The sequence below is a fragment of the Dipodomys spectabilis genome, unplaced genomic scaffold, assembly GCF_019054845.1.
Source record: "Dipodomys spectabilis isolate Male_0828 unplaced genomic scaffold, ASM1905484v1 ptg000713l, whole genome shotgun sequence".
NCBI classification, from domain to species: Eukaryota; Metazoa; Chordata; class Mammalia; order Rodentia; family Heteromyidae; genus Dipodomys; species Dipodomys spectabilis.
The window spans coordinates 16,795-43,390 of NW_024871390.1; the positions used below are offsets into that span (position 1 = coordinate 16,795).

At 66.5% G+C, this 26,596-nt stretch overlaps 4 protein-coding genes and 1 non-coding gene across 5 annotated transcripts in view; 3 read left to right on the top strand and 2 right to left on the bottom strand.

Annotated features, from left to right (window-relative positions):
* Nucleotides 1-536: 536 nt before the first annotated feature.
* On the top strand, nucleotides 537-12,894 carry Lpcat3 (lysophosphatidylcholine acyltransferase 3). Its single transcript, XM_042672472.1, has 13 exons — nucleotides 537-672; nucleotides 7,693-7,800; nucleotides 8,053-8,159; nucleotides 8,671-8,764; nucleotides 8,848-8,885; nucleotides 9,177-9,355; nucleotides 9,829-9,937; nucleotides 10,547-10,633; nucleotides 10,918-11,084; nucleotides 11,585-11,732; nucleotides 11,958-12,116; nucleotides 12,205-12,335; nucleotides 12,550-12,894. The coding sequence occupies exons 1-12, from the start codon at nucleotides 537-539 to the stop codon at nucleotides 12,319-12,321; spliced, it is 1,449 nt and encodes a 482-aa protein (XP_042528406.1). The 3' UTR covers nucleotides 12,322-12,335; nucleotides 12,550-12,894.
* Nucleotides 12,895-13,245: 351 nt separating this feature from the next.
* On the bottom strand, nucleotides 13,246-17,310 carry Emg1 (EMG1 N1-specific pseudouridine methyltransferase). Its single transcript, XM_042672461.1, has 6 exons — nucleotides 17,108-17,310; nucleotides 14,620-14,721; nucleotides 14,102-14,243; nucleotides 13,820-13,878; nucleotides 13,487-13,633; nucleotides 13,246-13,386 (listed from the first exon to the last, which is right to left on the bottom strand). Exons 1-6 carry the CDS (start codon nucleotides 17,273-17,275, stop codon nucleotides 13,273-13,275), a joined length of 732 nt encoding a protein of 243 aa, XP_042528395.1. The 5' UTR covers nucleotides 17,276-17,310; the 3' UTR covers nucleotides 13,246-13,272.
* A 371-nt stretch (nucleotides 17,311-17,681) lies between these two features.
* On the top strand, nucleotides 17,682-21,572 carry Phb2 (prohibitin 2). The gene is made up of 10 exons (XM_042672459.1): nucleotides 17,682-17,825; nucleotides 17,906-17,990; nucleotides 18,187-18,266; nucleotides 18,986-19,170; nucleotides 19,411-19,540; nucleotides 19,627-19,730; nucleotides 20,114-20,191; nucleotides 20,592-20,668; nucleotides 21,183-21,188; nucleotides 21,475-21,572. The coding sequence occupies exons 1-10, from the start codon at nucleotides 17,699-17,701 to the stop codon at nucleotides 21,500-21,502; spliced, it is 900 nt and encodes a 299-aa protein (XP_042528393.1). The 5' UTR covers nucleotides 17,682-17,698; the 3' UTR covers nucleotides 21,503-21,572.
* Nucleotides 19,778-20,049, top strand: LOC122101972. The gene has a single exon (XR_006146438.1). It is a non-coding gene; the product is annotated as a small nucleolar RNA U89 (small nucleolar RNA).
* Nucleotides 21,573-23,731: 2,159 nt separating the features above from the next.
* Atn1 (atrophin 1) overlaps nucleotides 23,732-26,596 on the bottom strand; it is a 33,334-nt gene continuing 30,469 nt past the window's right edge. The window contains exons 12-16 of the mRNA XM_042672446.1: nucleotides 26,097-26,164; nucleotides 25,833-25,984; nucleotides 25,635-25,726; nucleotides 24,076-24,215; nucleotides 23,732-23,911 (exon numbers count right to left, since the gene is read on the bottom strand). Coding sequence (XP_042528380.1) covers nucleotides 24,101-24,215; nucleotides 25,635-25,726; nucleotides 25,833-25,984; nucleotides 26,097-26,164 — 427 coding nt within the window. The 3' untranslated portion in view covers nucleotides 23,732-23,911; nucleotides 24,076-24,100. The remainder of the gene's footprint in view (nucleotides 23,912-24,075; nucleotides 24,216-25,634; nucleotides 25,727-25,832; nucleotides 25,985-26,096; nucleotides 26,165-26,596) is intronic.

The following is a 26,596-nucleotide window of genomic DNA, read 5'->3' on the forward strand; positions in this document are numbered from 1 at the left end:
TAACCCCAGCGCGCCGCTGACCGCGAGTAACCCCGCGCCCGGCCCCGCCCCCGCCCCGCCCCGCCCGTCGCCTGCTCGCCGCTCAGCCAATGGGAGCGCGGCGAGCGGGCCGGCCGGACAGCGGGCCCGGCTGGCTCCTCCCCCAGCAGTTAGGAGGAGAGTGGTTGGGTCACCGCGCGCCGGGCCCCGAGCGCTCCAATGGCCGCCGCCCGGGGTCGGGCTCCGGCCCCGCCCACCCGGCGCCAGCCTCCGCGCCCCCCCCCTCCCCCCGTCACCTTTGCCTTACAAACGCTCGGCCCCGCCCTCTTCCTACCTTGCTCCGCGAAGCCCCGCCCCGCTGCCCGGCCCGCCCAATCCCCGCGCGGGCCCGGCCTGCGGGGCGGGCCTTCCAGCCAATGCGCGCGCCGTGGGCGGGGCCCCCCCTGGCCGGAATCGGGGGGTGAAGCCGCCGCCGCCGCGCGCTGCCCACACTCGGGGCCCGCGGAGCTCGGGGGCGGGCGGGCTGGGGGGGTCCCCGGGGGGCGCCCGCGGAGAAGATGGCGTCTGCGGCCGAGGGGGGCGCGGGAGCGGCGGCCGGGCCCGCGGCGGGGCTGCGGCTCGGGCTGGACGCGCTGGCGGCCGCGCTGGGCGCGTCGGAGCAGGCGCTGCGGCTCATCGCCTCCATCTTCCTGGGTGAGGACCCCGCGGCCGGGGCCGGGCCCCCCGCGACGCCGGGGGGCGGGGCGGGCTGACCCCTCACCCTGGCTGTGCCCTCTGACCCCGCACCCACCCCGCACCCAACCGACTGTGCCCTCCGACCCCCTTCATTGACCCCCGCACCCCAACCGTCCACCAGGCTCACCCCTCAACCCTGCTGTGCCCTCTGACCCCTTATCCCCCCAGCACCCCATCTGGCTGTGCCCTCTGACCCCCAGCACCCCAACCTGTCCACCAGGCTCACCCCTCAACCCTTCTGTGTCCTCTGACCCCTTACCCACCCCAGCACCCCATCTGGCTGTGCCCTCCGACCCCCTTCATTTATCCCCAGCAACCCAACTGTCCACCAGGCTCACCCCTCAACCCTGCTGTGCCCTCTGACCCCCAGCACCCCAACTGTCCACCAGGCTCACCCCTAATCCCTGCTGTGCCCTCTGACCCCCAGCACCCCAACCTGTCCACCAGGCTCACACCTCACCCCTGCCCTGCTCTCCCACCCCCCCTCAGCACCCCATCTGGCTGTGCCCTCTGACCCCCAGCACCCCACCTGCTCACCAGGTTCACCCCTCACTCCTGCTGTGCCCTCTGACCCCTCCCCCTCCCCAGCACCCCATCTGACTGTGCCCTTTGACCCCCTCCACCCACCCCAGCACCCCACCTGTCCATCCAGCAAGCCCAGTGCTGTGCGTGGCTGGCCGCGTGGGGACCTCCCGTGTCCTGTTGGAAGGATCTCCTCCCCTCTGCCCTGGCAGACACCCCACCTGCCATTTACCCCCCAGTGCTGGGGTTGGAGGAACGGGGCGCAGTCTCCCCTGTAAGCGCCTGACACTCGCCGGCGGTGTGAGATTCCACCCAGCGTGGTTCACAGGGAGCCGCGGGGTGAACTTAGGCCCCGGCCAGCTGGGTTGGAACTGGCCTGTAGACTTTATTCCTTGGGGTGTCCTCAGAGAGATAGGGTGGCCTCCTCCCAGCCCGAGGAAGGCAACCCCTGGAGCCAGGGCTGAGAACTGGAGATAAACCAGTTTGATCTGAACGGGGGACGCCCACCTCTAGCTGTGAAGATGATCCTAACCGTCCTGTAGAAACGCTGAGGACTTTGCCATGGTTGGGACCCCTTGTAGCTTTTCATGGATGCTTTTTTTCCCCTGTCCTGCTGGGCTTTGAACAGTGATCTTCCCATCTGGGCCTCCTGATGAGCTGGGATTACAGGCGTGCGCTCCCCAGCCCGGCTGGAGTATTGAATAAGGGTAGTAACACTTGGGCTTGGGAGGGTCAGAAGTGGGCGAAAACTTAAGCCAAAAAGGTATGGCTTCCAAAAATCTGTACTGTGAGAAGTTTGGAAAGTGGGGAACACAGGCCCTGGCATCTAATACCACATCCGAGGGCGAGCCCAATCCAGATAATGAGAAAGGGGTATTAATTCATATTTAAACAGCCTTGGCTGATCCCCCTGCCCAGCACCTGTTCATACCAAAGCCAAGTGAGGGTCGGGTACTCCTCTTCCTGGTAGAACTGTGAAGTCACTGGCTGCCAGCCGACTTCAAAACAGAATCCACATTTATCCTGTGTGCCAGGCTAGCTTTGAACTTCCCACCCTTTGAACCTAGCTTCTGACGCACTTTGGAGCTGCAGTTGGTAATTAAGAGTGTTTACCTTCCTCATTGGGAGGGAAGCGCTTCCTTGACTGTCTGCTGTAAAGCCACCCCGGATTTACTGCCAGGACTTGGAATTTGTCTGCTGGGTTGGTTTTTTTTTGTTGTTGGTGGTGGTGTTTTGGTTTTGTCGATTGTGGGACTTGAACTCAGGGCCTGGGCGCTATCCCTGAGTTCTTTTGCTCAAGGCTGGTGCCCTACCTTAAGCCATAGCTCCACTTCTGGTTTTGCTGCTGCTTCATTGGAGATCAGAGTCTCCCAGACTTTTCCTGCCCGGGCTGGCTTTGGATCATGATCCTCAGATCTCAGCCTCCTGAGTAGCTGGGATTACAGGCGTGACCACCAGTGCCCGGCTGGCTTGACCATTTTGGTGGTGCCCCCTGCCTTCCTAAGCCATTTTCTTCTGAAAAATCATAGGATTTCTTTAATCTGTGTCTCAGAGTAAAGTGCTCAGCTGGGTTTGAGGTGGAGTCCAGGCAGAGGTTAAATACAGTCACGCACGTACACAGAAACCTGTGTAAGCTCAACAAGTTTCAAGGACAGAGCAGTGTGTTTTGGGTGTAATCACATTCTTCTTCCGGAGGGAAACCCAGAGCCTTTAGCATAGGAGTTCCTGGTTCCTAACTGCCCCCCATCAATGCCAGTAGTGGGGCTCGAACTCAGGGCCTAAGCTCTGTCCCTCGGGGCTGAGACTTTACCACTTGAGTCACACAGCTCTAGTTCTGTCTTTTTTTGCTGGCTCATTGGGAGATGAGTCTCCCACTTTCCCGCCTGGACTGGCTTAGAATGATGATCCTCAGCTCTCAGCCTCCGCTTGGGTAGCGGGGATTACAGGCGTGCACCTGGGCTCCAAGCTGGAAGCAGTATTCTGGAGAGGCAGGAGCAGCAGGAAGAGGATGTGTATTGGGGGCTGTACGCGAGATAGAAAGCTTTATTAGATGTTAAGGAGGAGGAGGCACCTTCGTTAACACTGGACTTTGGATGCTGAGTACAAGGTTTCTGTAGATTCCGAGTGAAACTTGAAAGAAGGCACGTGAGCCGGGCACTGCTCATCACGCCTGTAATCTCGGCTCCTCGGGAGGTTGAGATCTGAGACTCCTAGTCCAAAATCAGCCTGAGCAGACGAAAACAGAAAAGATGTGTGTGATTCTTACCGCCAGCCAATCACCAAAGAGCCAGGAGTGGAAGTGTGGCTCCAGTGGCAGAACGTAAGTCAGAAAGGAGCAGATGTCAAGGTCCTGGGGTAGAAATGTTGTGGAGACGGCAAAGTGGCAGGAAGCGAGACTAGTTGAACTAGAAGATGGAGAGGAAGCTGTACTGAGCGAGAACCCTCCAGAGCTTGGGCAGGAGGCCGGAGCTGTCCTTAGGGCAGGCCGGCCGCCATTTGCCTTTGTGCAGCCCTTCCTGCCACAATCTGATCAAAGCGCCCTGTCACCTTCCGGTCCCTCCGCCCACATCAGTCACCCCACGCTGAGGTGAGCCTCCAATCTACCTCCTGTCTTATCGCCACAGCTACCAGCCATCTGTGCATAGCACCTGACTGCTTTCCAGAATTCTCTTCCTGCCCTTTTCCTGTCCCCTCGCCAAAATAAAAGCACCCAGAGTGACGCCATTCTGTGCCTTTCCTGGCTGCAGTGGCCCTGCCTGCTGCCTGGGCCTGGTCCCAAGCCAGGCTTCCACCATGAGACAGGTGATCTAACTCCCATTCTTCAGCAGGCTTTTACGCAGCCGGGTGCCGTAGCTCCAGCCTGTAATCCTGGCTGCCTGGGAGGTAGAGGATGGAGGATTGAGGTTGAAGGCCAGCCCCAGGTGTAGAGAATCTTGAGGCTGCCCTTTCTGGGTGTGGTGGGGTGAGCCTGTCATCCCCAGCCACCACAAGGGGGGGGGGGGGCAGTGGCTGGGCGTGGTAGCGTCTGCCCCAAATCCCCGCCCTACAGGAAGGACAAATAGGTGGATTAAAGTCCGGCCTGGAGCCGACTTCAGAAATAGCCAAAGCAGCAAACAGCCAGAAGTGGAGCTGTGGCTCCAGTGGGAAGATGCTTGCTGGGTGATTGAATAAAGCAAGGACAGCGTCCAGGTCCTGAGTTCGAGTCTCAGGCCCGGCGCATGCGCACACACAACACACAGAAACGGAAGGAGAGACGCCGTGCTAGGGGTCAGCAGTGGTATCATAACTGAATGGGGGGGGGGGGGATCCGGTGCTGTGCTAATGACATGCTAATCGTATGCTAATGAGCGACAGGCCTTTGCCATGTGATAATTATCGGGCTGTTAGAATTTCCCCTGAGCGAAGCGACAGGGCGCAGCACGCACAGATCCAAAAGAAAAACAACATGTCCCCCTCAAAGAAGCCAAGCCGGGCACCGCGGCTCACGCCTGTAATCCCAGCTACGCAGGAGGCTGAGAGCTGGGGCTCACGGTGGAAAGCCAGCCCCAGCAGGAAAGTCTGTGAGTTCAAATCCTAGCACTAGCATGGAAGGAAGGAAGGAGGGAAACGAAACCTGAGCGGTCTGGGTCCCGTGGCTCTCGGCTGTAATCCTAGCCTACTACCCAGGAGGCTGAGATCTGAGGATCGTCACTGGAGGCCAGCCCAGGCCTCCACAAATAGGTGGCTCAAGTGGTAGAACACCAGCTTTGAATGAAGAGCTAAGGGATTGTACCTTAGGCCCTGAGTTCAAGCCCCAGTACCAGCGCACACGCACACACAAAGTTACAAAGACCCCATTTCACTCAGCGGCTGGGCCCAGTGGCACCTGTCTGCCGTCCCGGCCAAGACAGCTAACAGTTTGATTAAGCTCTGCAGACGGGAGGCCGCCAGCCTGTGTGTCCCGGGGTGGATTCCTGGTGGCTCTCGAGGCTTCCGTTTCTGCTGTGATGGCAATTCTAAACTCAGAGAGACTTGGACGCCTCTCCAGCCTGCTCTCCATAAATATAAAAGCACCGCAATGAGCCAGCTGGCACGGCGGCCCGGCCACCCCAAGGACACCCCGAGGGCACCCCCGGAAAGGGATGGGTTGACTAAAGGTGGGGCGCGGTAAACCCAGCAGCTACTCAACCGCCGAGCGCCGCGTCTCACGCCTGTAATCCTGGCTTCTCAGGGTGGAGATTCAAAGCCAGACTGGCCGGGCCATTATGAGATGGGGTCTGAGGCTCAGGCAGTAGAGCTGGACAGAAGCCACCACGCCCACACGCCGGGCCCCGGGTTCGAGCCTCAGTCCTGACCCACACAGAGGGTCACTCTCTAGCTCAAGGATGATTGGGCCTCGCCTTTTCATTCTTGGTTGGCTCTCTGAAGGAAGAGGTTAAACCTTGAGAACTTCTACAGTGTGTGTGTGAGCGCGTGCGTATGAGCGTGCGCTGGGATTACAGGCGTGAGCCACAGTGCCCGGCTCGGAGGCAACTCCAAGGTCACACACCGGCGTTAACCAGATCCGGTGGTTGGCATTTCTCCGTTCAAAGGGTAGAGCGCCAGCTTGGAGTGAAAAAGCTCAGGGACAGGCCCCGAGTTCGAGCCCCACAACTGCCCCCCCTCCACACCTTGTTGTGTGTTCTGGAGGCTGGAGCGACGCCCTTGGGAGCCGCGTGTGCGGAGGCTGTGGAGAGGGCAGGCGGAGGCCGGTCGGGTTGGACCAGGGCCGCCACTCCGGCTGCACCAGACACCAAGCCTTGAAGGAAGGCCGTGGCAGGGCCGGCGCCCCAGGCAGGTGGACTTGCGGCCGGGCTCCGTGCGCACGCCTGTCATCCCGGCCCGGGTGGCTGAGAGCCGCCGGCAGCCAGGCCCGAGACTCCTGAGAACGGGCCCAGCATCGGGCCGGGAGTTCACACCCCGGGACTGGCTCAAGCCCCTGCCCTTTGGCCTGTCTGTCTGCCTGTCTGTCGGCCTGCCAGTCTTTCTGTCTGTCTGTGTCTGTCTCCTTGACTGTCTGTCTGTCCGTCCGTCTGTCAGCCTGTCTGCCTGCCGGTCTGTCTGTCTGTGTCTTTCTGTCTGTCGGCCTGCCTGTCCGTTTGTCTGTCTGTCTGTGTTTGACTGTCTGTCCGTCCGTCCGTCCGTCTGTCCGTCGGCCTGTTGGCCTGTCTGCTGGTCAATCGGTCTGTCTGTTGGCCTGTCTGCCTGCCTGCCGGTTGGTCAGTCCGTCTATCTGTCTGACTGTCTGTCTGTCTGTCCGTCTGTCTGGCCTGTGTCCGCTGCCCCCATGAACGTGGGGTCCGCACCTGCGATGCCAGCAGCGGCCCTGCGGGTCTGAGACCCCGGTGGACTGGGGTGGGCCTGAGGTGCAGAGGCCAAAGCGGCTGTCCTGGGCCCGCCCCTCTTCTAGAACTTTCCAGAGCTTCTTTCTGGAACCTTCCAGTCCTTAGGTGTGTGGTGCAGCCGGACAGCTCTGCGAGCTTCGTGCCACCGTCCAGCCCGGGGCTTGAACTCGGGGCCCGGGCGCTGCCCGAGCCGCCAGCGCCAGGCAGGACCCCGGCAAGGGCTCCCGGCCCCGGCCAGGCCGCCAGCGCTGGGGCCCCGGCCCGGGCGGGGAGGCCCGGCCTGGGAGGCCCGGGCGGGGAGGCCCGGCCTGCGGAGGCCCGGGCGGGCCGGTTACAGAGAACGGCCGCCCGGGCGTGAACCCTGCGCCCCACGCCCCGCGGGCCCGTCTTTCGTATCTGGCTGCTGGGGGATCGGCAGCTCGGCTGCGGGAGGGGCCGTGAGTCAGCGCAGCCGGGCGCGGCCGGCACCTGGCGGTTCCCCGCGGCCCCGCCCCGCCCCGCCCTGCAGCCCGCGGGCGCTGCGCGGACGCCGCCTGCCGGCCGGCGGCGACACTGCAGCTCAGCCCTGCTCTGCGCGCGTGCCTGCGTGCGCGTGCGTGCCTGCGTGCGCGTGCGTGCCCGTGTGCGCGCCTGTGCGGGCCTGTGCGTGCCCGTGTGCGCGTGCGGGCCCGTGTGCGCGTGCGGGCCTGTGTGCGCATGCGTGCCCGTGTGCGCGTGTGCCTGTGTGCGCATGCGTGCCCGTGTGCGCGTGCGTGCCCGTGTGCGCGTGCGTGCCCGTGTGCGCGTGCGTGCCCGTGTGCGCGTGCGGGCCTGTGCGGGCCTGTGCGGGCCTGTGTGCGCAGCACACCCCCAGACTTCACAAATAGGCGCGCAAGCCAGGCTGGAGCTCACAGGCAGGGAGCCACGCGCGGCGTGCGGCCGGCGCTGTGGAACATTCTGGAATGGGAGCGCGTCGTGGCTGGGGGGGACGGGCAGCTCCTGCGGCCGAGTCAGCCCCGGGCCTCAGCCGCGCGCGGAGGCTGCGGGCCGAGGCCGGGACGGGAGGCCGCCGCACCCCCGTTCCAGAACGAGCTTCCAAGGCCCTCCCCCCCAGGCTACCCGCTGGCCCTGCTGCACCGGCACTACCTTTTCTACTCCGACAGCTACCTCATCCACCTCTTCCACGCCCTCACCGGCCTCGCCATCGCCTACTTTAACTTCGGTGAGTGGGGCTGGAGGAGGAGGCGCGGGGCGGACCCCCCACAGCCCCGCACCAGGCGGAGCCCGCCGAGTGTGCACGTGGCTGGGCGCCGTAGCGCACGCCTGGAATCCCGGCTACTCAGGCAGCTGAGCGCTGCCGGCTCAACTCGGATCCCACTGTCACGACAGAGGGGCGGCCCTGGGACCGTTCCGGGCGTCCTCGGGGAGGGAGCCTGGGCGCTCGCAGCCGGCTCAGCTCTGTCTCCTGCCCCAGGGTACCAGTTTTACCACTCCCTGCTGTGCGTCCTGCTGCAGTTCCTCATCCTCCGGCTCATGGGCCGCACGGTCACCGCCGTCCTCACCACCTTCTGCGTCCAAATGGTAAGCGCCGTTCCCCGCCACCGGCCAGGCCCAGCGCCTCACGCCTGTAGTTCCAGCTGCTCAGGAGGCTGAGATCTGAGGATCGCAGTTCAAAGCCAGCCCAGGCAGGAAAGTCCGTGAGACTGATCTCCAGTGAACCACTAGGAAACCGGAAGTGGTGCTGTGGCTCAAGGGGTAGAGCACCCGTCTTGAGCAAAAAAAAAATCTCAGAGACAGCGCCCGGGCCGGCCCTGAGTTCAAGTCCTTGGACCGGCACATCCGATTCCCATCTCAGCTCGCACATTTGGCTCAGGGTCGAGCTCAGCCTCTCCAGCGATGGGACTACAGGCGTGCGCCACCATGCCCGGCTGCCCGGCCTGGCTTTAAACCTGGACCTCAGCTCTCAGCCTCCTGAGCAGGAACAGGAAAGCACACGAGGGATTTCATTCAGAGCAAGGAGGAAATAAAGACCCCGAGGTGGCGGGCTCACCCGCAGGGGTTGGGGGGGCAGTAACGACGCCCTCTCTCCCAGGCCTACCTTCTTGCTGGCTACTATTACACCGCCACGGGCACCTACGACATCAAGTGGACGATGCCGCACTGTGTGCTGACGCTGAAGATGATCGGTGAGTCCCGAGGATCCGGAGGATCGCTGTCCCACACATCCGGGCCCTCCACCCCCCCCCTCACTTTCTCTCTCTCTGCTCAGGTTTGGCCATCGACTACTTCGATGGAGGCAAAGACCAGGTAAAGCCCCAGCCGTTCCCGTTAAACGCTGTGAGGGCCACGGAGAAGGTGCCCGCAGATCACCAGGGACAGCTCTGCCTCAGTTTCCCCCCCAGCCCCTTCCCCCAGAGCAGTGAGCCTCCAGGCTCCCCAGGTCGAACTCGTCCGGGACGCAGCCACTGCGCCAGGTCCGGAGGTTCGAGGCCAGCCTGGCTCTGGCTGTTGCTAGGCAACGCCCCCCCCCCCACATGCTCAGTCGGACCGGAAGTGGGCTCCGATCCCCTGAGCCGGCCTGTTCTCTGCCCGGCACAGAACTCCCTGACCCCAGAGCAGCGGAAGTACGCCATCCGCGGGGTCCCGTCCCTGCTGGAGGTCGCGGGGTTCGCCTACTTCTACGGGGCCTTCCTGGTGGGCCCCCAGTTCTCCATGAACCACTACCGGAAGCTGGTGCAGGGGCAGCTGACGGACGAGCCCGGGAAGGTGCCCAACAGGTACCGGACACGCCCCCTGGGCCCGGACACGCCCCGTGCCTGGGCCACGCCCCTCCCCTCCAGCATCCTGCCGGCCACGCCCCCTGGGCCTGGACACGCCCCGTGCCCGGGCCACGCCCCCTCCCCTCCAGCATCCTGCCGGACACGCCCTGTGCCCGGGGCCACGCCCCCTCCCCTCCAGCATCCTGCCGGCCACGCCCCCTGGGCCGGGACACGCCCCGTGCCCGGGGCCACGCCCCCTCCCCTCCAGCATCCTGGGCCTGGGCACGCCCCTGGCTGGCCACACCCCCTGTCTAGACATACCCCTAGCTGGCCACGCCCTTCTTCCACCTTGCTCCCAGGGCCTGGACGTGCCCTATGCAGGCCACACCCTTCCCAGACCCTGGACCTGCCCTTACTATCAGGCCACGCCCCCAGGTCCACACCCTTTGTCAGGCCTTCCGCCCCTTCCGATGCGACTTGTTCCTTCCCAGCACCATCCCGGCCCTCAAGCGCCTGAGCCTGGGCCTCGTCTACCTGGTGGTCTACACCCTGCTCAGCCCGTACATCACCCACGACTATCTCCTCACTGACGACTACGAAGTAAGTGCCGGCCGAGGGCGGACGGCGCGGGCACCGGCAGGGGCCCCTGTAGGTAGCAGAGGAGTCCGCGCCATCTCCACTGTATAGGCGTTGCTCTAGATCTGTGAGCTGGCATCGGCACCCCGTGCATCAGCCATTGCTGGACGCCCCACGCCCTCAGGGCTGAGGGGGGCTCCTCAGCCCCGCCCCACCCCAGGTGCCTCGGGGAGCAGCGGAGCTGTGGCTGCTCCAGCCTGTTGTCTGCTCCCAAGTGACAAGATAGAGGGAGAGAGAAAGCCGCCTCTGGCTCTTGTCAGGGTCAGGGCTTATCCTTACTTAGTTTTGTGCCGGTCCAGAGCTGGGGGTCGAGCCCCAGAGCATCTGGAGAGGAGTCAGACTCCTTCCCCGGTGGGCCTCAAGCTCGGATCCTCCCGTCTGGGCCTCCCTGAGTCGCGGAATGACAGGCGAGGCGCCCTGCAGCTTCCGGTCCTAACTTCTGCGCTGGGTTGAGCGCGGTGGCAACAGACGGGGGGCCGGGGCTCCCCAAGTGGAGGTGCGGCCCGGTGAGGAGGCCCAGTCCCCGCCGGCGAGCGCCGTCTCGAACCCCGGCTCCGCCCCGCCCGCCCGCAGAGCCGCCCGCTCTGGTTCCGCTGCGTGTACCTGCTGGTCTGGGGCAAGTTCGTGCTGTACAAGTACGTCACCTGCTGGCTGGTCACGGTGAGTCCCGGCGGGGGGCGGGGCCGGCTGGGGAGGGGCGGGGCCGCAGGGCGGATGGGGCGGGGCCAGCCGGGGAGGGGTCTGTGGGTGGGGCTGGCTGGCTGGGGAGGGGGCGGGGCCAGCCGGGGAAGGGTCTGTGGGTGGGGCTGGCTGGCTGGGGAGGGGCGGGGCCTGCCGGGGAGGGGTCTGTGGGTGGGGCTGGCTGGGGGCGGGGCCGCAGGGCGGAGGGGCGGGGCCTGCCGGCCCGGGAGGCGGTGCGGCGCAAACCCCGGCGTTGGCCGCAGGAAGGCGTGTGCATCCTCACGGGGCTCGGCTTCAACGGCTTCGGCGAGGATGGGAGAGCCAAGTGGGACGCGTGCGCCAACATGAAGGTGTGGATGTTCGAGACCAACCCCCGCTTCACCGGCACCATCGCCTCCTTCAACATCAACACCAACGCCTGGGTGGCCCGGTGAGCGGGGCGGGGGGGACGGGGGTCCCCCACCCCGGCCCCCCCGAGCCCGCGCGGAAGCCCCCCCAGCCCCATCCCGGCCCCCAGCGCAGGCCTGTCACCCCGCGGGCGCCCAGGGACCGGCCCCGGTGCTCCCGCCTGGGGTCCCAGCTGCCCAGGAGGCTGAGATCAGAGGATCGCAGTTTGAGGCCAGGCAGGAAAGTCTGTGAGACTCTCGCCTCCATTTCCACCAAAAAGCCGGAAGGAGCGCTGTGGCTCAAGGGGCAGAGCGCCAGCCTCGAGGAAGAAAGTCTCAGGGACGGTGCTCAGGCCCTGAGTTCAAGTCCTGGGCTGGACAGACGCACGCACGCGCGCGCGCACACACAGGCCTAGCTTCTAATCCCAGAGCCCAGCGCTTCTCCGGCTGTCAGCTCAGCCCCCAGACTCGGGAGTCCCCCCTGTACCCTCGTCCTGCGTGCTGGGGAGGGGAGGCTCAGCCCTGTGCCTCCCCCCCTCCCCAGCTACTTCTTCAAGCGCCTCAAGTTCCTGGGGAACAAGGAGCTGTCGCAGGCGCTGTCGCTGCTCTTCCTGGCGCTGTGGCACGGGCTGCACTCGGGCTACCTCATGTGCTTCCAGATGGAGTTTCTCATCGTGGTCGTGGAGAAGCAGGTGCCCCGGGGTGCTGGCCGCAGGGAGGGGAGCAGGTGCACCTTGGTGATCTTTTTTCCCTTTTCTCAGTCGTGGGTCTTGAACTTAGGGCCTGGATGCTGTTCCAGGTCCCTTTGAACCACGATCCTCCTATTTCCATCTCCCTACTGAGTAGCTGGGACTACAGGCGTGAGCCACCGCGCCCGGCACCCTTGCCATCTCCAGGCCTTGGCTTTTCCTCTGCAGGCCGCCAACCTCATCCGAGACAGCCCAGCGCTGAGCGGCCTGGCCTCCGTCCCGGCCCTGCAGCCGCTCTTCTACCTGATCCAGCAAACCATCCACTGGCTCTTCCTGGGTTACTCCATGACCGCCTTCTGTCTCTTCACCTGGGACAAATGGCTGAAGGTCAGGCTGCTGGCCGGTGTAGAGGCCCAGGGCCTCCCCGGGGCGGGGCCTCCCCAGGGCCCGGCTCAGCAGCCTCCTCTCCCTCCAGGTGTACAGATCCGTCTACTTCATCGGACACGTCTTCTTCTTGAGCCTCCTGCTCATCCTGCCTTACATGCGCAGAGCCTTGGTACCACGGAAAGAGAAGTTGAAAAGAATGGAATAGCCAATTCCCCCCGGGTGAGTCTGGCGATTACAGGCCACCACAGCGCAGCCCGGCTGCACACTCGCTATGGGGTGGCGGCTGCTTGCCCTGACTTATTCAAGAGGGAAGGAGGGGTGACCACAGGCTGTAGCAACATAGCCCGGCTGCACACTGGCTGAGGTGGCGGTGGCTTGCCACTGGGACCCCCCATGGGACTGCCTGGCAACCCACCCCCTCACTGTCCCCTAGGTGGCCTACGGCAGGAATGGTGCAGAAATGTTTCCTCCACGGCACTCCCTAGGCCCAGAGCACAGAGTCCTAAGGAGCCGGGAGCAGCGTCTCTGCCAGCGAGTGTCCCCGGCCAGTGGGGAAGCTCTCGTGGGAGGAGCCGGGGGCCGCACCCCCTTTTCGGGCTCCCCCATGCACGTTGCCTTATCTCTCCCCCCACTAGCCAGGAAGCTGTTGTATTCTTCTGCCAATCTCCTCCGAGCTGAGCGCGGCCGCCGGGGGGGGGCTCTGGGGGCCGCCCGCGCCGCCTTTTCTATCTCGGACTCTACCGGATAAAACTCACTTCTGTGTGTTCCGTTTTTCCACTGCCTGCGTCCCGCCTGCCTTCTTTCCCGCTGGGGGGGGGGGGCACGCCCTCGTATCCTGGGGTCCCACCCCCGGCCGAGCCAGGGGTGCCCCACAACGCTTAGAGCACCAGACGTGGCTCCAGATGGGACGCCTCCCCCCAAACGCCGGGTTTAGGGGTACTGTAGCGCACGCCTGTCATCCCGGCCACTCAGAGGCCGAGCGCTGAGGATCAAAACCAGCCGGGACAGGAGCGTCCGCGAGGCCCGGCCCCGCAGCGACCCTCCGAGGAGCTGCCCGAGACGCAACACAAGACTTACAGAAAGACCATTTAATAGAAACAGCCATGAACGGCGGGCGGGGGGGGGGGAAGGGTCAGGACCTGGGGGCCCCCGGCCGTCACAGCACCCCCCACGCCTCTTCGAAGGCCGAGGTGAGCTTGGCGCAGGTCAGGGCCGCAGACAGCGGGTAGTTGCTCAGGGACACCGTCCGCTCCGTGTAGTCCACGTCCACCTGCGGACGCAGAGGCCCGGATGACGGCCCGGCCCCGCCCGGCTGCGGGACACGGGCGCTGACCCCGCACGGCCTCCCCGGGCCCCGGGGCCGCGCTTACCTGGCCGTGGGCGAAGGCGCCCACCACGAACACGATGGGGTCGGCGCCGGGCACCAGCTCCCGCACGTCGCTGACGGGCGCCGAGAAGGAGGTGGCCACCTTCACGCAGCCCGCGGGGAAGTGATCCGACACGGGGTTCTTGATCACCTGGGGGCGCGGGGCAGGGTCAGCGCCCCGGACTCCGCCCCCCGGGCCAGGCCCCGCCCCAAGTCAGGCCCTGCCCCCTGCCAGGCCCCGCCCAGGCTCCCCAGCCCCGCCCCTAGTCAGGCCCCGCCCAGGCTCCCCAGCCCCGCCCCTAGTCCGGCCCCGCCCCCGCCGGGCCCCGCCCCGCACCTTGAGGAGCTTCTGGGGGCCGTCAGCCGCGCGGACGCTGAGTTTGTGCAGAAGCTGGACTGGGGGAGGAGGCGGGCCGGCGGGTCAGGGGCCGCCTCGCGGGCAGGGCGCCGCTCTCGGGGCGGAGGTTCGAAGCCGGGCGGCGAAAGGCTGGACCAGGAGCCGCGGCTCGAGCGGTCGAGCGCCACCGGGAGCAACGAGGGCGCCCAGCCGCGTGCAAGCCCGCCCGGGCCCGCACACACCCGCACACACCCGCCCGGCCCTCCCGCAGCGGCCTCTCACCCATGAGGCCGCAGAAGCGGTCGAAGGTCCTGGGGATCCGCGTCTGGGGGTTCACCTCGATCAGCACGTTCTTCTGCGTGTGGATGTACACCTGCAGCAGCCCCGCGCGGTTCAGAGGGCTGTCCATCAGCATCAGCAGGCTCTGGGGAGGGCGGCCGCCGTCAGCATGCGCCGGGCCGCGGCCACGGTAGATTGCGATTGCGCGCCAGCGTGCACTGGGAGGCGGGGCCTCGCCAGGCTGTGCGTGGGGCGGGGCTGTGCACACGCTCGGAGGCGGAGCTGTGGGCGGGGCCTCGCCAGGGGCTGTCGTGGGGGCGGGGCTGTGCACATGCTCGGGGCGGGGCTGTGGGCGGGGCCTCGCCAGGGGCTGTCGTGGGGGCGGGGCTGTGCACACGCTCGGAGGCGGAGCTGTGCGCAGCGCGGAGCCTCACCAGGCTGTGGGAGGGGGCGGGGCCGTGCACTCGCGCAGGGGCGGGGCTTGCGTGGGGCGGGGCCTCGCCAGGCCCCACCCCCGGTACCTGGTGGGTGATATCCGGCCTCACTTCGCCCGGGTCCCGGCCATTCTTGAGCAGCACCGACTTGTGCTTGTCGCAGTTGAGCAGCTCGTACGTCTTCCCCGCCTGGACAAGGGGCCCGGATGAGGGCGTTACACGCGGGGGGGGGGGGGGGAGGGCGCGACGCTGCGGGGCGCGGGCCAAGGCTGGGGCCGCAGCTCAAGGCCCGCGCTCCACCACCGGAGCCTCGGCGCCACTTCCGGCTCTCTGGTGGTTCGAGGGGTGACGGGCGGGCCGCGGCTCCCCGCTGCTCTTAGCCAGCGGCTGTAGAATCTGGGACGTGCTGGAGTTTCTCGGGGCCCCGCGAGGCCCCGCCAGGTGAGGCCGGAGTGACAGGTAACTGCCCCCCCCCACGCATGCGCATCAGGTCTGGGGCCAGGGGCGCGCTCCCAACACCAGATGGGATTGGCTAGGAAGGGGCGGGGCGACTGCGGCGCAGCCAATCAGGTGCCAGCGACTCACACCCGCCACCCCCGCTGCTGGGGAAACCGGAGGACGGCGATCCACAGTCGGAAGAACCTTCCACCTAACGAAACTGGCTGCCTCGCACGCATGAGGCCCTGGGTTCGATCCCACAGGACCACGTACACGGAAAAAACCCGGAAGTGGCTCTGACTCAAGTGGTCGAGCGCCAGCCTTGGGCACAGGGAGGCTCAGGCAGTGCCCAGGCCCCGAGCTCAAACTCCAGGACCGGCAACAAAAAAAGAAACTGGCGGCGTGCCCCTAGCCACGAGAGGAATCCTCAGACACACCGAGCGTGTTAGAAACAGCCGGGCACCGGGGCCCGCCGGTCACCCCAGCCACTCAGGACGCGGAGATCTGAGGATCTCGGTTCGAAGCCAGCCTGGGCAGGGAAGTCCGTGAGACGCTGATCGCCAATAAACCGCCAGAAAGCCAGAAACAGCGGCTCAATATGTCCCTTGAGCAAAAGAGCTCAGGGACAGCGCCCAGGCCCTGAGTTCAAGCCCCACACCTGACAAAGAACCAGCACATAACAGAGTTGGAGATGTCACCTGTGGCACCACACCTCCTCTAAAAAGAACTTTAGAGGGACAATTCTCAGTTTTAGTAAGGTGGCAGCCAGGCAGGCTGGCTCATGTCTATAACCTCATATCAACCAAAAGCTAGGTACAGTGGTAGGGGCCACACCTGTAGTCCCAGCTACCTGGTGTGTGCCAGCCCAGAAGGAAAAAATAAAAAGCTCCCGAAAAGTGAAAGCTAAAAAAAGGGGGAGAGAGCGGTTTGGCACAAGTGGTAGAATATCTACTTGCCTCGCAAGTGAGGGGAACCGGTATTCGGAGCCGGTATTGAGATAGATTTAAAAAATACACACACACACACACACTCACACTCGGCCATGAAGGCCACGCCTGGTCGTGTGCGCCTGTAATTCCAGCATGTGAGAGGCAGGCACAAAAGATCCCACTACCCCAAAGACACTGACAGGACAAGCTGGGTAACAAGGAAAAGGAGACGCGCTGGGCGTGGTCAATGGGAAAGCGCGTGTCTAGCAGGTGCGGGGCGCGGGATTTCATTCCCCAGCACACGGGAAAGAAAAACCGTAAACGCAAGTCTCACGGCACGCTGCTAACGACAGGCAGGCGCCGGTGCGCACGCGGGCCACCCCAGCGGCTCGGGAGGCCGCGGGCTGAGGATCGCGGGTCGAGGCCGGCCCGGGCAGGAAAGCGCGGGAGACTGAGCTCCATCGAACCAGCGAAAAGCCCAACGTGGAGCCGTGGCGCAAGGGGTGGAGCAGCAGCCTCGCGCACAGCAGCTCAGGGACGGGGCCCGGCGCCGGCACGCACACGGGCGCACGGGCGCACACCGCAGATGCGCGCGCACGCACGCACGCACGCAGAGGCAGGCGGCGGCCACAGCCATCCGCATTGGCCCTCGCCCGACATGACATCATGGAATCATCTGGAAGCAAGGGGGAGGGGTCCTGCCACGGGAGTCAATGGCAGAGATGCGGGCGCGGCGCTCGGCCCTCCTCCCGCTCGACGCCCGCCCGCGCCCGCGCCCCGCGCCCGCACTTCCGGCGCCCCGCCCCCCGCGCCCGCACTTCCGGCGCCCCCGCCCCCCCCGCCCCGCCCCCCGCGCCCGCACTTCCGGCGCCCCGCCCCCCGCGCCCGCACTTCCGGCGCCCCGCCCCCCACCTCCCGCGCCCCGCCCCCGCACTTCCGGCGCCCCGCCCCCCGCGCCCGCACTTCCGGCGCCCCGCACCCCCGCGCCCGCCCCCCGCGCCCGCACTTCCCGCGCCCCGCGCCCCGCGCCCGCCCCCCGCGCCCGCACTTCCGGCGCCCCGCCCCCCGCGCCCGCACTTCCGGCGCCCCGCACCCCCGCGCCCGCCCCCCGCGCCCGCACTTCCCGCGCCCCGCGCCCCGCGCCCGCCCCCCGCGCCCCGCGCCCGCACTTCCGGCGCCCCGCGCCCGCACTTCCGGCGCCGCGCCACCTTCACGGTCTCCAGACTCGCCCCTTCCAGCACCACGATGAGCCTCCGGCCGCCGCTCCTGCTTCCGGCCCCGAGCCGGGGCCTCTTGGGCGCCGCGGCCCCCCAGTCCTGCTCCTGCTCGCGGGCGCGCCGCTCTCGAGGCGCGCACGCACCACTGGGCGCAGCCATCTTGCCCCCGGACCGGAAGCGGCCTGGACCTCCTCCGCTTCGACTTAGCTCCTCCCCTCCGAGGGCCCGCCTCCCCTCCGAGGGCCCGCCTTCCCTCGGCCAAACGTCTTTCCGGCGGCCATTTTGAAAGCGGGCGCCGGCCAAAGGGCGACAGCGCTGGTGAAGCCGGCGAGGGAGGGCGCGGCGTGGCGAGCGGCGAGAGGCGGGACTTCCGCCGCCGGGCTTCCGGTGCGCGAAGTTCGGCTCGGGGAGCGAGCGGGCGGGCGGGCGGGGACGGTTGAGGCGGGCGCGCACTTCCGGTGCCCTTCCTGCCGCGAGCGCCCCGGGGCCGGGACCCTCGTGCGTGCGCCGCGCGCTCGTGCTCCCCGGCGAGGCGGAGCGCGGTGGGGCGGGCGGGCGCCGCGTCGCCCGCGACCTGCGCCGATGGCTCAGAACCTGAAGGACCTGGCGGGGCGGCTGCCCGCCGGGCCGCGGGGCATGGGCGCGGCGCTCAAGCTGCTGCTGGGGGCCGGCGCCGTGGCCTACGGCGTGCGCGAGTCGGTGTTCACCGGTAAGCGGGCCGCGATCGGGGCCGGGGGCCGCCCGCGACCCCCGACCCCGACCCCTGACCCTGTCCCCCCATCCCCGCAGTGGAGGGCGGCCACAGAGCCATCTTCTTCAACCGCATCGGCGGCGTGCAGCAGGACACCATCCTGGCCGAGGGCCTGCACTTCAGGTAATGGCGGCGGGCCCTGACCTTTCACCCCGCCGCCGGCGGCTGGATTTTGGACTGGAGGGGGCGGGGCGGGGGGACCAGCGATCGCCCCGACGGGGCCCCGTGCGGGGAGCCGGGCCGGGCCTGGGCCTGCGGGCGGGGGAGCGCCACCGACCTGTTTCCCACCCGTGCCCCCCCCCCCCGTCCTGTCCCCCAGGATCCCCTGGTTCCAGTACCCCATTATCTATGACATCCGAGCCCGACCCCGGAAGATCTCCTCACCCACGGGCTCCAAAGGTAAGTGAGCCCCGCCACGGGGCCCCGTGCGGCGGCCTGGGGGGTTCAGGCGGTGTGGCCCCAACGTGCAGAATGCTGCGGAAGTTACTGCCGGGGTCCCTCGCGCTCCCTTTGTCCTCGATCGAAGCTTCTCGGGTCTGGGGGCTGGGAAGGTGGCTCAGTGGTAGCGCGCTTGCCTTGCATGCCTGAGGCCCTGGGTTCGATTCCTCAGCACCACATAAGCAAAAAGAATAAAAGCCGGAAGTGGTGCTGTGGCTCAAGTGGTAGAACGCTAGCCTTGAACCGAAGAGCTGAGGGACAGCACCCAGGCCCAGAGTTCAGGCCCCACGACCGGACCCCCCCCCCCCCAAAAAAAAACAAAAAACTTGTCGGGTCTGATTTGTGGATCTGTCCACCCGACCTTGTCCAGGAGAGACCCGTACCCCATTCTCCACTACTTTCCCCTGAGGACCATACTTGGAAATCATGACAGGGGGCTCCCGCCTGTCACCCCAGCTCCTCGGGAGGCTGAGATCTGAGGATCCCAGTTCAAAGCCAGCCCGGCAGGAAAATCTGTGAGACCCTTTTATTTCCAGTGAGCTGTGGCTCAAGTGGTAGAGCGCCAGCCTTGGGCAAAAATTGCTGAGGCCGGCGCCCAGGCCCTGAGTTCAGGCCCCAGGACTGGTGCTCATGCGCACACCGGCAGCTCGAGCCTGATCTTGACCTCGACTTTTGCTCAGACCTGCAGATGGTGAACATCTCCCTGCGGGTGCTGTCCAGGCCCAACGCCCAGGAGCTGCCCAGCATGTACCAGCGCCTCGGGCTGGACTACGAGGAGCGCGTGCTGCCGTCCATCGTCAACGAGGTGCTCAAGAGCGTGGTGGCCAAGTTCAACGCCTCACAGCTCATCACCCAGCGCGCCCAGGTCTGACCCCCGTCGCCGGCTGTCTGAGCCTCTGTTTTCTCTCCAGGACTGCGCGGCTGGCCGTTCCCGCCTGTCATCCCAGCTACTCTGGAGGCTGAGAGCTGAGGATTGCAGTTCGAGGCCAGTCCGGGCAGGAAAGTCTGTGAGCCTCTGATCTCCCATGAACCAGCTCCGTGGTTCCCGAGGTCACGGGTCTCCCCGCCTTCCTTCCAGTTCTCCAGTCCCGCCCAATCCCCCCAGGTGTCCCTGCTGATCCGCCGGGAGCTCACCGAGCGCGCCAAGGACTTCAGCCTCATCCTGGACGACGTGGCCATCACGGAGCTGAGCTTCAGCCGCGAGTACACCGCCGCCGTGGAGGCCAAGCAAGTGGGTGAGTGAGTGGCGGGCTGCAGCGATCAGCGGCCGTGGGGGGGGCTGTGATCCCCCCTGACCCTCCCTCCACCCCCCTCCCCACAGCCCAGCAGGAAGCCCAGCGCGCCCAGTTCCTGGTGGAGAAAGCCAAGCAGGAGCAGAGGCAGAAGATCGTGCAGGCCGAGGGCGAGGCCGAGGCCGCCAAGATGATATCCTTCCGCGCCCGGGCCTGCCCTCCCTCCGCCCTCCCACAGGGCTGGCTGATGAGGCCAAGGCGAATGCGACTCCGTGCCCTGCGCCCCTCAGCTCCTAGTTTGGGGTGGGGGGGGACGATCGGAAATCTCGGAGGGGGTCCTGAGGCGTGGGCCCCCCCCCCACACACACCCTAAGGCCCGATCCACAGCAGCCCGGGCCTCCCCCGGCCTCTCCGCTGTCACCCCAGATGCTGGCAGCGGCCTGCGGGGAGGCCCACAGAGGGAGGCTGAGGCGGGGTGGGCACAGGCCGTGAGCGCACGCGTGGATCTGACAGCCCACGGGAGGGGGTGGGAGCTGCCCCCAGCCCGGCCGGCGTGGACCTTAACTCCAGCCTCACCTCGGAGAAGCCCTGAGCAAGAATCCGGGCTACATCAAGCTACGTAAGATCAGGGCCGCCCAGAACATCTCCAAGACGGTGAGCCATCCGGAGATTCGCTTTCTGTGCGCTGGTCTGCGGCCAGTCCGAGCCACCCGCAGCGCTGGGGTCTGGGTTTTGGGGTGTGTGTGCGTACGTGTGTACCTGTGTGTACTCTGGGACCAGGCGCCTGCTTGCCCACGGTTGGTGCTCTACTACTTGAACCACGCTCCACTTCCAGCTTTTGGCTGGTTAATTGCAGATAGTCTCCCGGGCTTTCCTGCCCCACAACTGGCTTTGAACCGTGATTTCCCCAGATCTCAGCCTCCCGAGGAGCTGGGGTGACGGGCGTGAGCCCAGTGAGAGCAGAAAGCACCCCCCCCTCCTGCCCCCCCCTCCCCGCCTGGGGTGCCCCAGTGAGCCCCTCACGCCCACCTGTCCCCGCCCCCGCCTTGTCTAGATCGCCACGTCGCAGAACCGGATCTTCCTCACCGCAGACAACCTCGTGCTGAACTTACAGGACGAAAGCTTCACTCGGTGAGACGCCCGCGTCCCGCGCAGCCGCCCCGCAGGCCTGTGCTCAGCCAGTGCTACTCAGGGGCGGGCGGGGCGGACGCCTGTGATCCCGCCCGCGGGAAAGCCCCGGGACTCGGCCGTTAATAGCGCGGGGCCCGGTGCGAGTCTAGTTCTTGCTGGGGAGGGGGAGAGGGTTGGCTCACGCTTTCTGTCTTGCAGCATCGATCTTGGGGGTGGTGGGGGGCCGTGGGGCTTGAACTCGGGGCCCGGGCGCCGTCCCTCAGCGCTTCAGCTCCAGGCGGGCGCTCCACCACCTGAGCCACAGCGCCGCTCCCGGTTTTCGGGTGGTCCGTGGGAGATCGGAGTCTCACAGACTTCCTGCCCGGGCTGGCCTCGAACCGCCATCTTTCGATCTCAGCCTCCCGGCGGCTGGGGCGGCGGGCAGGAGGCCGGGGCCCAGGGCGGGGTTGGGGCGCCGCCGCGGGGTCACCCGGTCTCCTCTTTCTCTTCCATGTTCCCTCCTGGCGATCCGCAGGGGCAGGTAGGTGTGCACCGGCCGGTGCCGGGGTCCCCCCCGAACCCCCATCCGGAGCGACCCCCGCTCCCCCACCCGGGGTCCCCCACATCCCCCACCCGGGGTCCCCCACATCCCCCACCCGGGGTCCCCCACATCCCCCACCCGGGGTCCCCCATTCCCTCCACCCGGGGTTCCCCACATCCCCCACCCGGGGTCCCCCATTCCCCCCACCCGGGGTCCCCCATTCCCTCCCCCCGGGGTGGCCCCATCCCCCCCACGCCCCGGCCGCAGCCGCGTCTGTCTCCCGCAGCGACAGCCTCATCCGGGGCAAGAAGTGAGGCCGCGCCGTCGCCCAGCGGAGGGAGCGCAGCGCCACGCAGCCATTCTCAATAAACTTTTACTACTGTACCGACGCGAGTCCAACCTGCTGCGCCTGCGCGGGCTCTCCCGGGGCGGGCGGCGCGCATGCGCGCGGGGATCCCGAGAGGGCGCCGGGGGCGGGGCCTAGGGAGGGGCGGGGCCGGGGGGCGGGGCCGCGGTCCCCCCACTTCCCGCTCTGCGCTGACTCCCTGGAAACCGGCGCCCGCGAGACGCGGCTGCCGGCGGCCTCCGACCTCTGCGGGGCCGAGGCCGGGAAGCGCTGGCCGCCCGAGGCGGGGCCCCCAAGGACCGGACCCACCCTCACCCGCACGAGGCCGCGCCCGCGGGGCTCCGGGCTCCGGGCGCCCCGTCGTCGCAGCCCGCCGGAGGCCGGGGGCCGAGGCCAGCCACACCTCCGAGGGGCCGCAGTGCGCGCGGCGCCAGTGGCGGCGCTGAGTTCGAGGTGGTCGGGGCCCACGTGGGCGCCCGCGCATGGCGCACCCGCGACCCGGACGCAGACGCCCCGGGCGGGGGGGGGGGTCACCTCGCCGGGCGCCCCGGGGGCCATCTCCACCAGACAGGGGCCCAGGCTGCGCCCAGCGCTGCGCGGAGGGGGGGGGGCGGGGAGAGGGGCGGGGCCCGGGGAGGAGGGGCGGGGCCCGGGGGCGGGGTAAGACGGGGTCTCCTCCCCCCCCTTGCTTCGGCTCCGCGCGGGCCCCGGTTCCTGGGTGCGGGTGTTGGGGATCGGCCCCCCATCCCGAGCACCCCTGTCCCCGCCTGGCCCCCCACAAGCGCCCGACCTCACCTGCGCTGGGGAGACCCCCGGGCCCAGCCGCGGCTCCCGCCCCTCCCCCTCCCCTCCCCCTCCTCCTCCTCCTCCCGCTCCTCCTCCTTCCCCTCCCCTCCTCCTCCTCCTCCCCCTCCTCCTCCTCCTCCCCCTCCCCCTCCTCCTCCCCCTCCACCTGGCCTCGCCTGCCCGGCCCCGCCCGCAAGCCGCCCCCCCTCGGACCCCCTCCCCGCCCCCCCCCGCCCCCCCCAGGGCCCAGGAGCGAGTGTGTCAACCGCCCAGCGCCGCCGCCCTGCGCCACGCAGCCCGGCATCGTGTGTGGGGGGGGGATGGGGGGGGTTCTTCCTCCCAGGTCGCCCCTCCAGGCCCCCTGGTACTGGGACCCCAAAAACACTAGTGCTCTACATCCAAATATATGTGTTATCGTATTATATATATGTGCGGGGCAGGGGCGCAGTGGCAGAGCGCTCGCCTCGCGTGCAGGAGGCCCTGGGTTCGAGTCCTCAGCACCCCATACGCAGGAAAGGCCGGGAGTGGCGCTGTGGCTCGAGGGGTAGAGCGCCCGCCTGGAGCAGAAGCGCTGAGGGACGGCGCCCGTCAGCGTTGGCTCGAGGCTCCCTGGCCCCTCAGCCCAGAGTTGGGGAGAGTGGGGGCCCCAGTGCGCTGTGGCCTTGCTCAGCCTCCTCTAAAACGGGTCCTAATTCCTAGATCTCAGAGGTGAGGCGGGAAGGCCTGGGTTCCAGGCAGGAGCGGCGAGGCTGGGCCCCTCAGGAGGCCGACAGCTGAGGCTCCAGATCAAAGCCAGGTGACTGGCACCTCCAGGGAATCAGCAAAAGGCCAAGATGGGGGCGTGGCTCAAGTGGTGGAGCGCCAGCATGAGCAGAAAGGCAAAGAGAGGGTATGGGGCTGGAGATGCAGCTCGGGCGGAGCGGAGGGATGGCTAGCTCGGGCGGAGGATGGAGGTCCTAGGTTTGGCCAGAAGAGGGAGGAGGGAGGAGGGGGGGGGAGGGGGGGGAGGAGGCTGCTGGGTTGACGGATTTTGCCATCATTTGCCTATGCAAAGTAGCACTGGAAGCAGGTCTGTCTACTCTTGAGCTGTTGGTTCATTCATTCATTCATTCGTTCATTCCTTGGTTGTGTAGCACTGTGCCCTGAGCTGCTCCCTGGAGAGCAGAGTCTCACCGCCTTTCCTGCCCGGGCTGGCTTTGAACCGCGATCCTCAGACCTCAGCCTCCTTTCTAGCTGGGATGACAGGCGGGAGCCACCAGCGCCCAGCCGGCTTGTGAGCCTCCCCCCTCCCCCCTCCCTCCCCCCTCCCCCCTCCCTACCCCCCCTACCCCCTCCCTACCCCCCCTACCCCCTCCCTCCCCCCTCCCTCCTTCCCTTTCTTCCACATTCACTGGGGACAATGCAGAGCCAGTTCAAGGGGCCACACAGGGGTCTTTATTTACAAGAAGAGGGGGGGCCCTGCCTGGGGCCTTGGTGAGCTCTATGTACAAATTTGGGGGGGCACAGTGATTTAAATTACAATCGGATGGGCAGAGGGTCCCCAGCTTCCAGCTTGGGCCTCTTCAGGGCTGACAGGGAACGGGCCTGGGGGCTGTGGAGAGAAAAGAAGGGGTGGGGGGGGGCCTGGAACCTGGAGAGGGGCTTCCAGAACATTCTGGAAGGCTGGGGGAAGTCTGTGAGCCCTTCCTGCATCTCCCCCCGCCAGCCCAGCACCGAGGGTCGGGCAGGGAGGAGCTGGCGGAGACGGATCTGTACCGTGGCCACAGGAAGTGCGCGCCGCTCACTTCCTCTTGAGAGACCCCTTGCTCTTCTCCTTGTCGGCTGACCGCTGCTTCTTCATTTTCTCCTCCTTCTTCGTCTTCCGGTCCAGGTTCTCGTACACATCTTCCTTGTGTCTGCGGGAGGCGGGGTGGTAAGAGGCATGGGAAGCCGGGCGCCGGGGCGCACGCCTGTCATCCCAGCGACTCGGGAGGCTGAGGCCGGAGGATCGCAATGCAAGGCCAGCCCGGAAAAGAAAGTCCGTGAGACTCTCGTCTCCCAGGAGCCACGAGAAAACCAGAAGTGGCGCTGTGGCTCAGCATGGCAGAGCGCCGGCCTTGAGCAAAAAGAGCTCAGGCCCCGAGTTCAAGCCCCACAACTGACCACAAAACAAACAATAAAACAGGCAACTGAAAAAACGCAGTGTGTGTTGTGTGTGTGTACGTGTGTGCGCATGCATGTGCTGGACTGAGGCTTGAACTCAGGGCCTTGCCCCCTTCCTTACTGAAGGCGGACATTCAATCACTGAAGCCATATCTCAACTTCTCGCTGCTGTTTCTGATTTTTTACCCTTTTTTTGCTTATTTATTTGTTTTGTGGTCCTGGGTCTCGAACTCAGGGCCTGGGCGCTGTCCCTGAGCTCTTCAGCTCAAGGCTGGCGCTCTACCACTTGAACCACAGCGCCACGTCTGGTTTTCTGGTGGTTCATGGGAGATCGGAGTCTCACCAACTTTCCTGCCCGGGCTGGCCTTGAACCACGATCCTCAGATCTCAGCCTCCTGAGTGGCTGGGATGACAGGCGGGAGCCACTGGGCTGGGCTGAAAGACAGATCTTGTAACAGCGCCTGTGAATGAACGGGACGCTAAGCGCCCGGCCTCCCCCCCGTTTTGTATCGGTGCGCTTGGGTCTGAGCCAATTTCTCCTTCAGTCACTTTCCAACCAGCGTGAAGAAGAGGATTCTTCTTGTTTTTCCTGTTTTCTTCTGTCGATTGTGGGCCTTGAACTCAGGGCCTGGGCGCTGTCCCTCAGCATTATCAACTCAAGGCTAGCGCTCTGCCACTTGAGCCACAGCGCCATGGGAGGTAGGAGTCTCATGGACTTTCTTGCCTGGGCTGGCTGTGGACTGCAATCTGAATAGCGGGGATTACAGGTGTGACCCACAGCACCCGGCTTCTGTGAGACTTTTTTTCTTTTGCCAGTCCTAGGGCTTGAACTCAGGGCCTGGGCGCCGTCTCTGAGCTTCTTTGGCCCAAGCCTGGCACTCGACCACTTAAGCCACAGCTCGGCTTGTCTATGAGACTCTTCTCTCCGACGAACCAACAAAAAGCTGGAAGTGGAGGCGTGGCTCAGTGGCAGAGCACCAGCCTTGAGCAGAAGAGCTCAGGGATGGCGCCCAGGCCCTGAGTTCGAGCCCCAGGACGTGCCTGAAAACACACTGCCACAGAACTGAGCTTGAACTTGAACCGACATCTGCCCACCTGAAATCATGGCTCCTGTCCTAAGGGCAGGGCCAGGCTGGCGAGGGGGGGGGCAGGGCGGGGAAGGGGGGGCTCACCTGGAGGAGGTGCGGGAGGCCGTGGTGTGGGCGCTTTTCATGGCGGGCGGGTAGGTGATGTTCCCATATTCCGACTCCAGGCCTTTGCGGGACTGTGTGCAGTTGGAGGGAAAGTGGGGGGATAGCAGGGGGGACCGGCAAGGGGAGAGGGAGGCCCGGCCCTGCCCCGAGCCCCACCGGGCGCCCACGGCCGCGCACCTGGATCACCTCCAGCTTCTTCTTGGTGGTGTCGATGAACTGCGCGATGGCCACGTAGATGAACTTGTACTGGGCCTCGGTCTGCACCATGCCCGAGCGCTGCGCGCGCACCATCTGAATGGTCTTCTGGATGTCGATGTCACAGTCCAGCCCTGGGGGGAGACAGGCGGGTGGGGTGGGGGGAGCTCAGGCCCAGGCCCGTGGGCGCCCCTGCCCTCCCCCCTGCCCTCCCCCTGCCCTCCCCCCGCCCTCCCCCCAGCTCACCCTTGGTGGCGATGCTCTCCATCAGCATGTCGATGACGATGATCGTGCCAGTTCGGCCAATGCCAGCGCTGAGTGCAGAGGAAGCCCCGCCCCTCATCAGGGGGCCGGCCGCACCCCCACCCTCCCCGGGGGCCCTGCCAGGCCGGGATGGCGCCCCCCCCCCCGCCGCGCACGCGCACGGAATCGGAGAGGCCCAGGCTGGGCGCCAGCGCCCCGCCTGTCACCCCGGCCACCCGGGAGGCTGAGGCCTGAGGGTGGCGGATGGAGGCCGGGCAGGAAAGGCCGAGACTCTGATCTCCCAGGAACCGCCAGAAAGCCAGGAGTGGCGCCGTGGCTCAAGTGTGTGTGTGCGCGCGCGCATTTGTGTGTGTGTGTGTGTGTGCGCGTTTGTGTGTGCGTGCGTGCATGTGTGCGCGTGTCTGTGTGTGCGTCTGTGTGGTGTGCGCGCGCGTGTCTGTGCATGCGTGTGCGTGTCTGTGTGCGTGCATGCATGTGTGCGC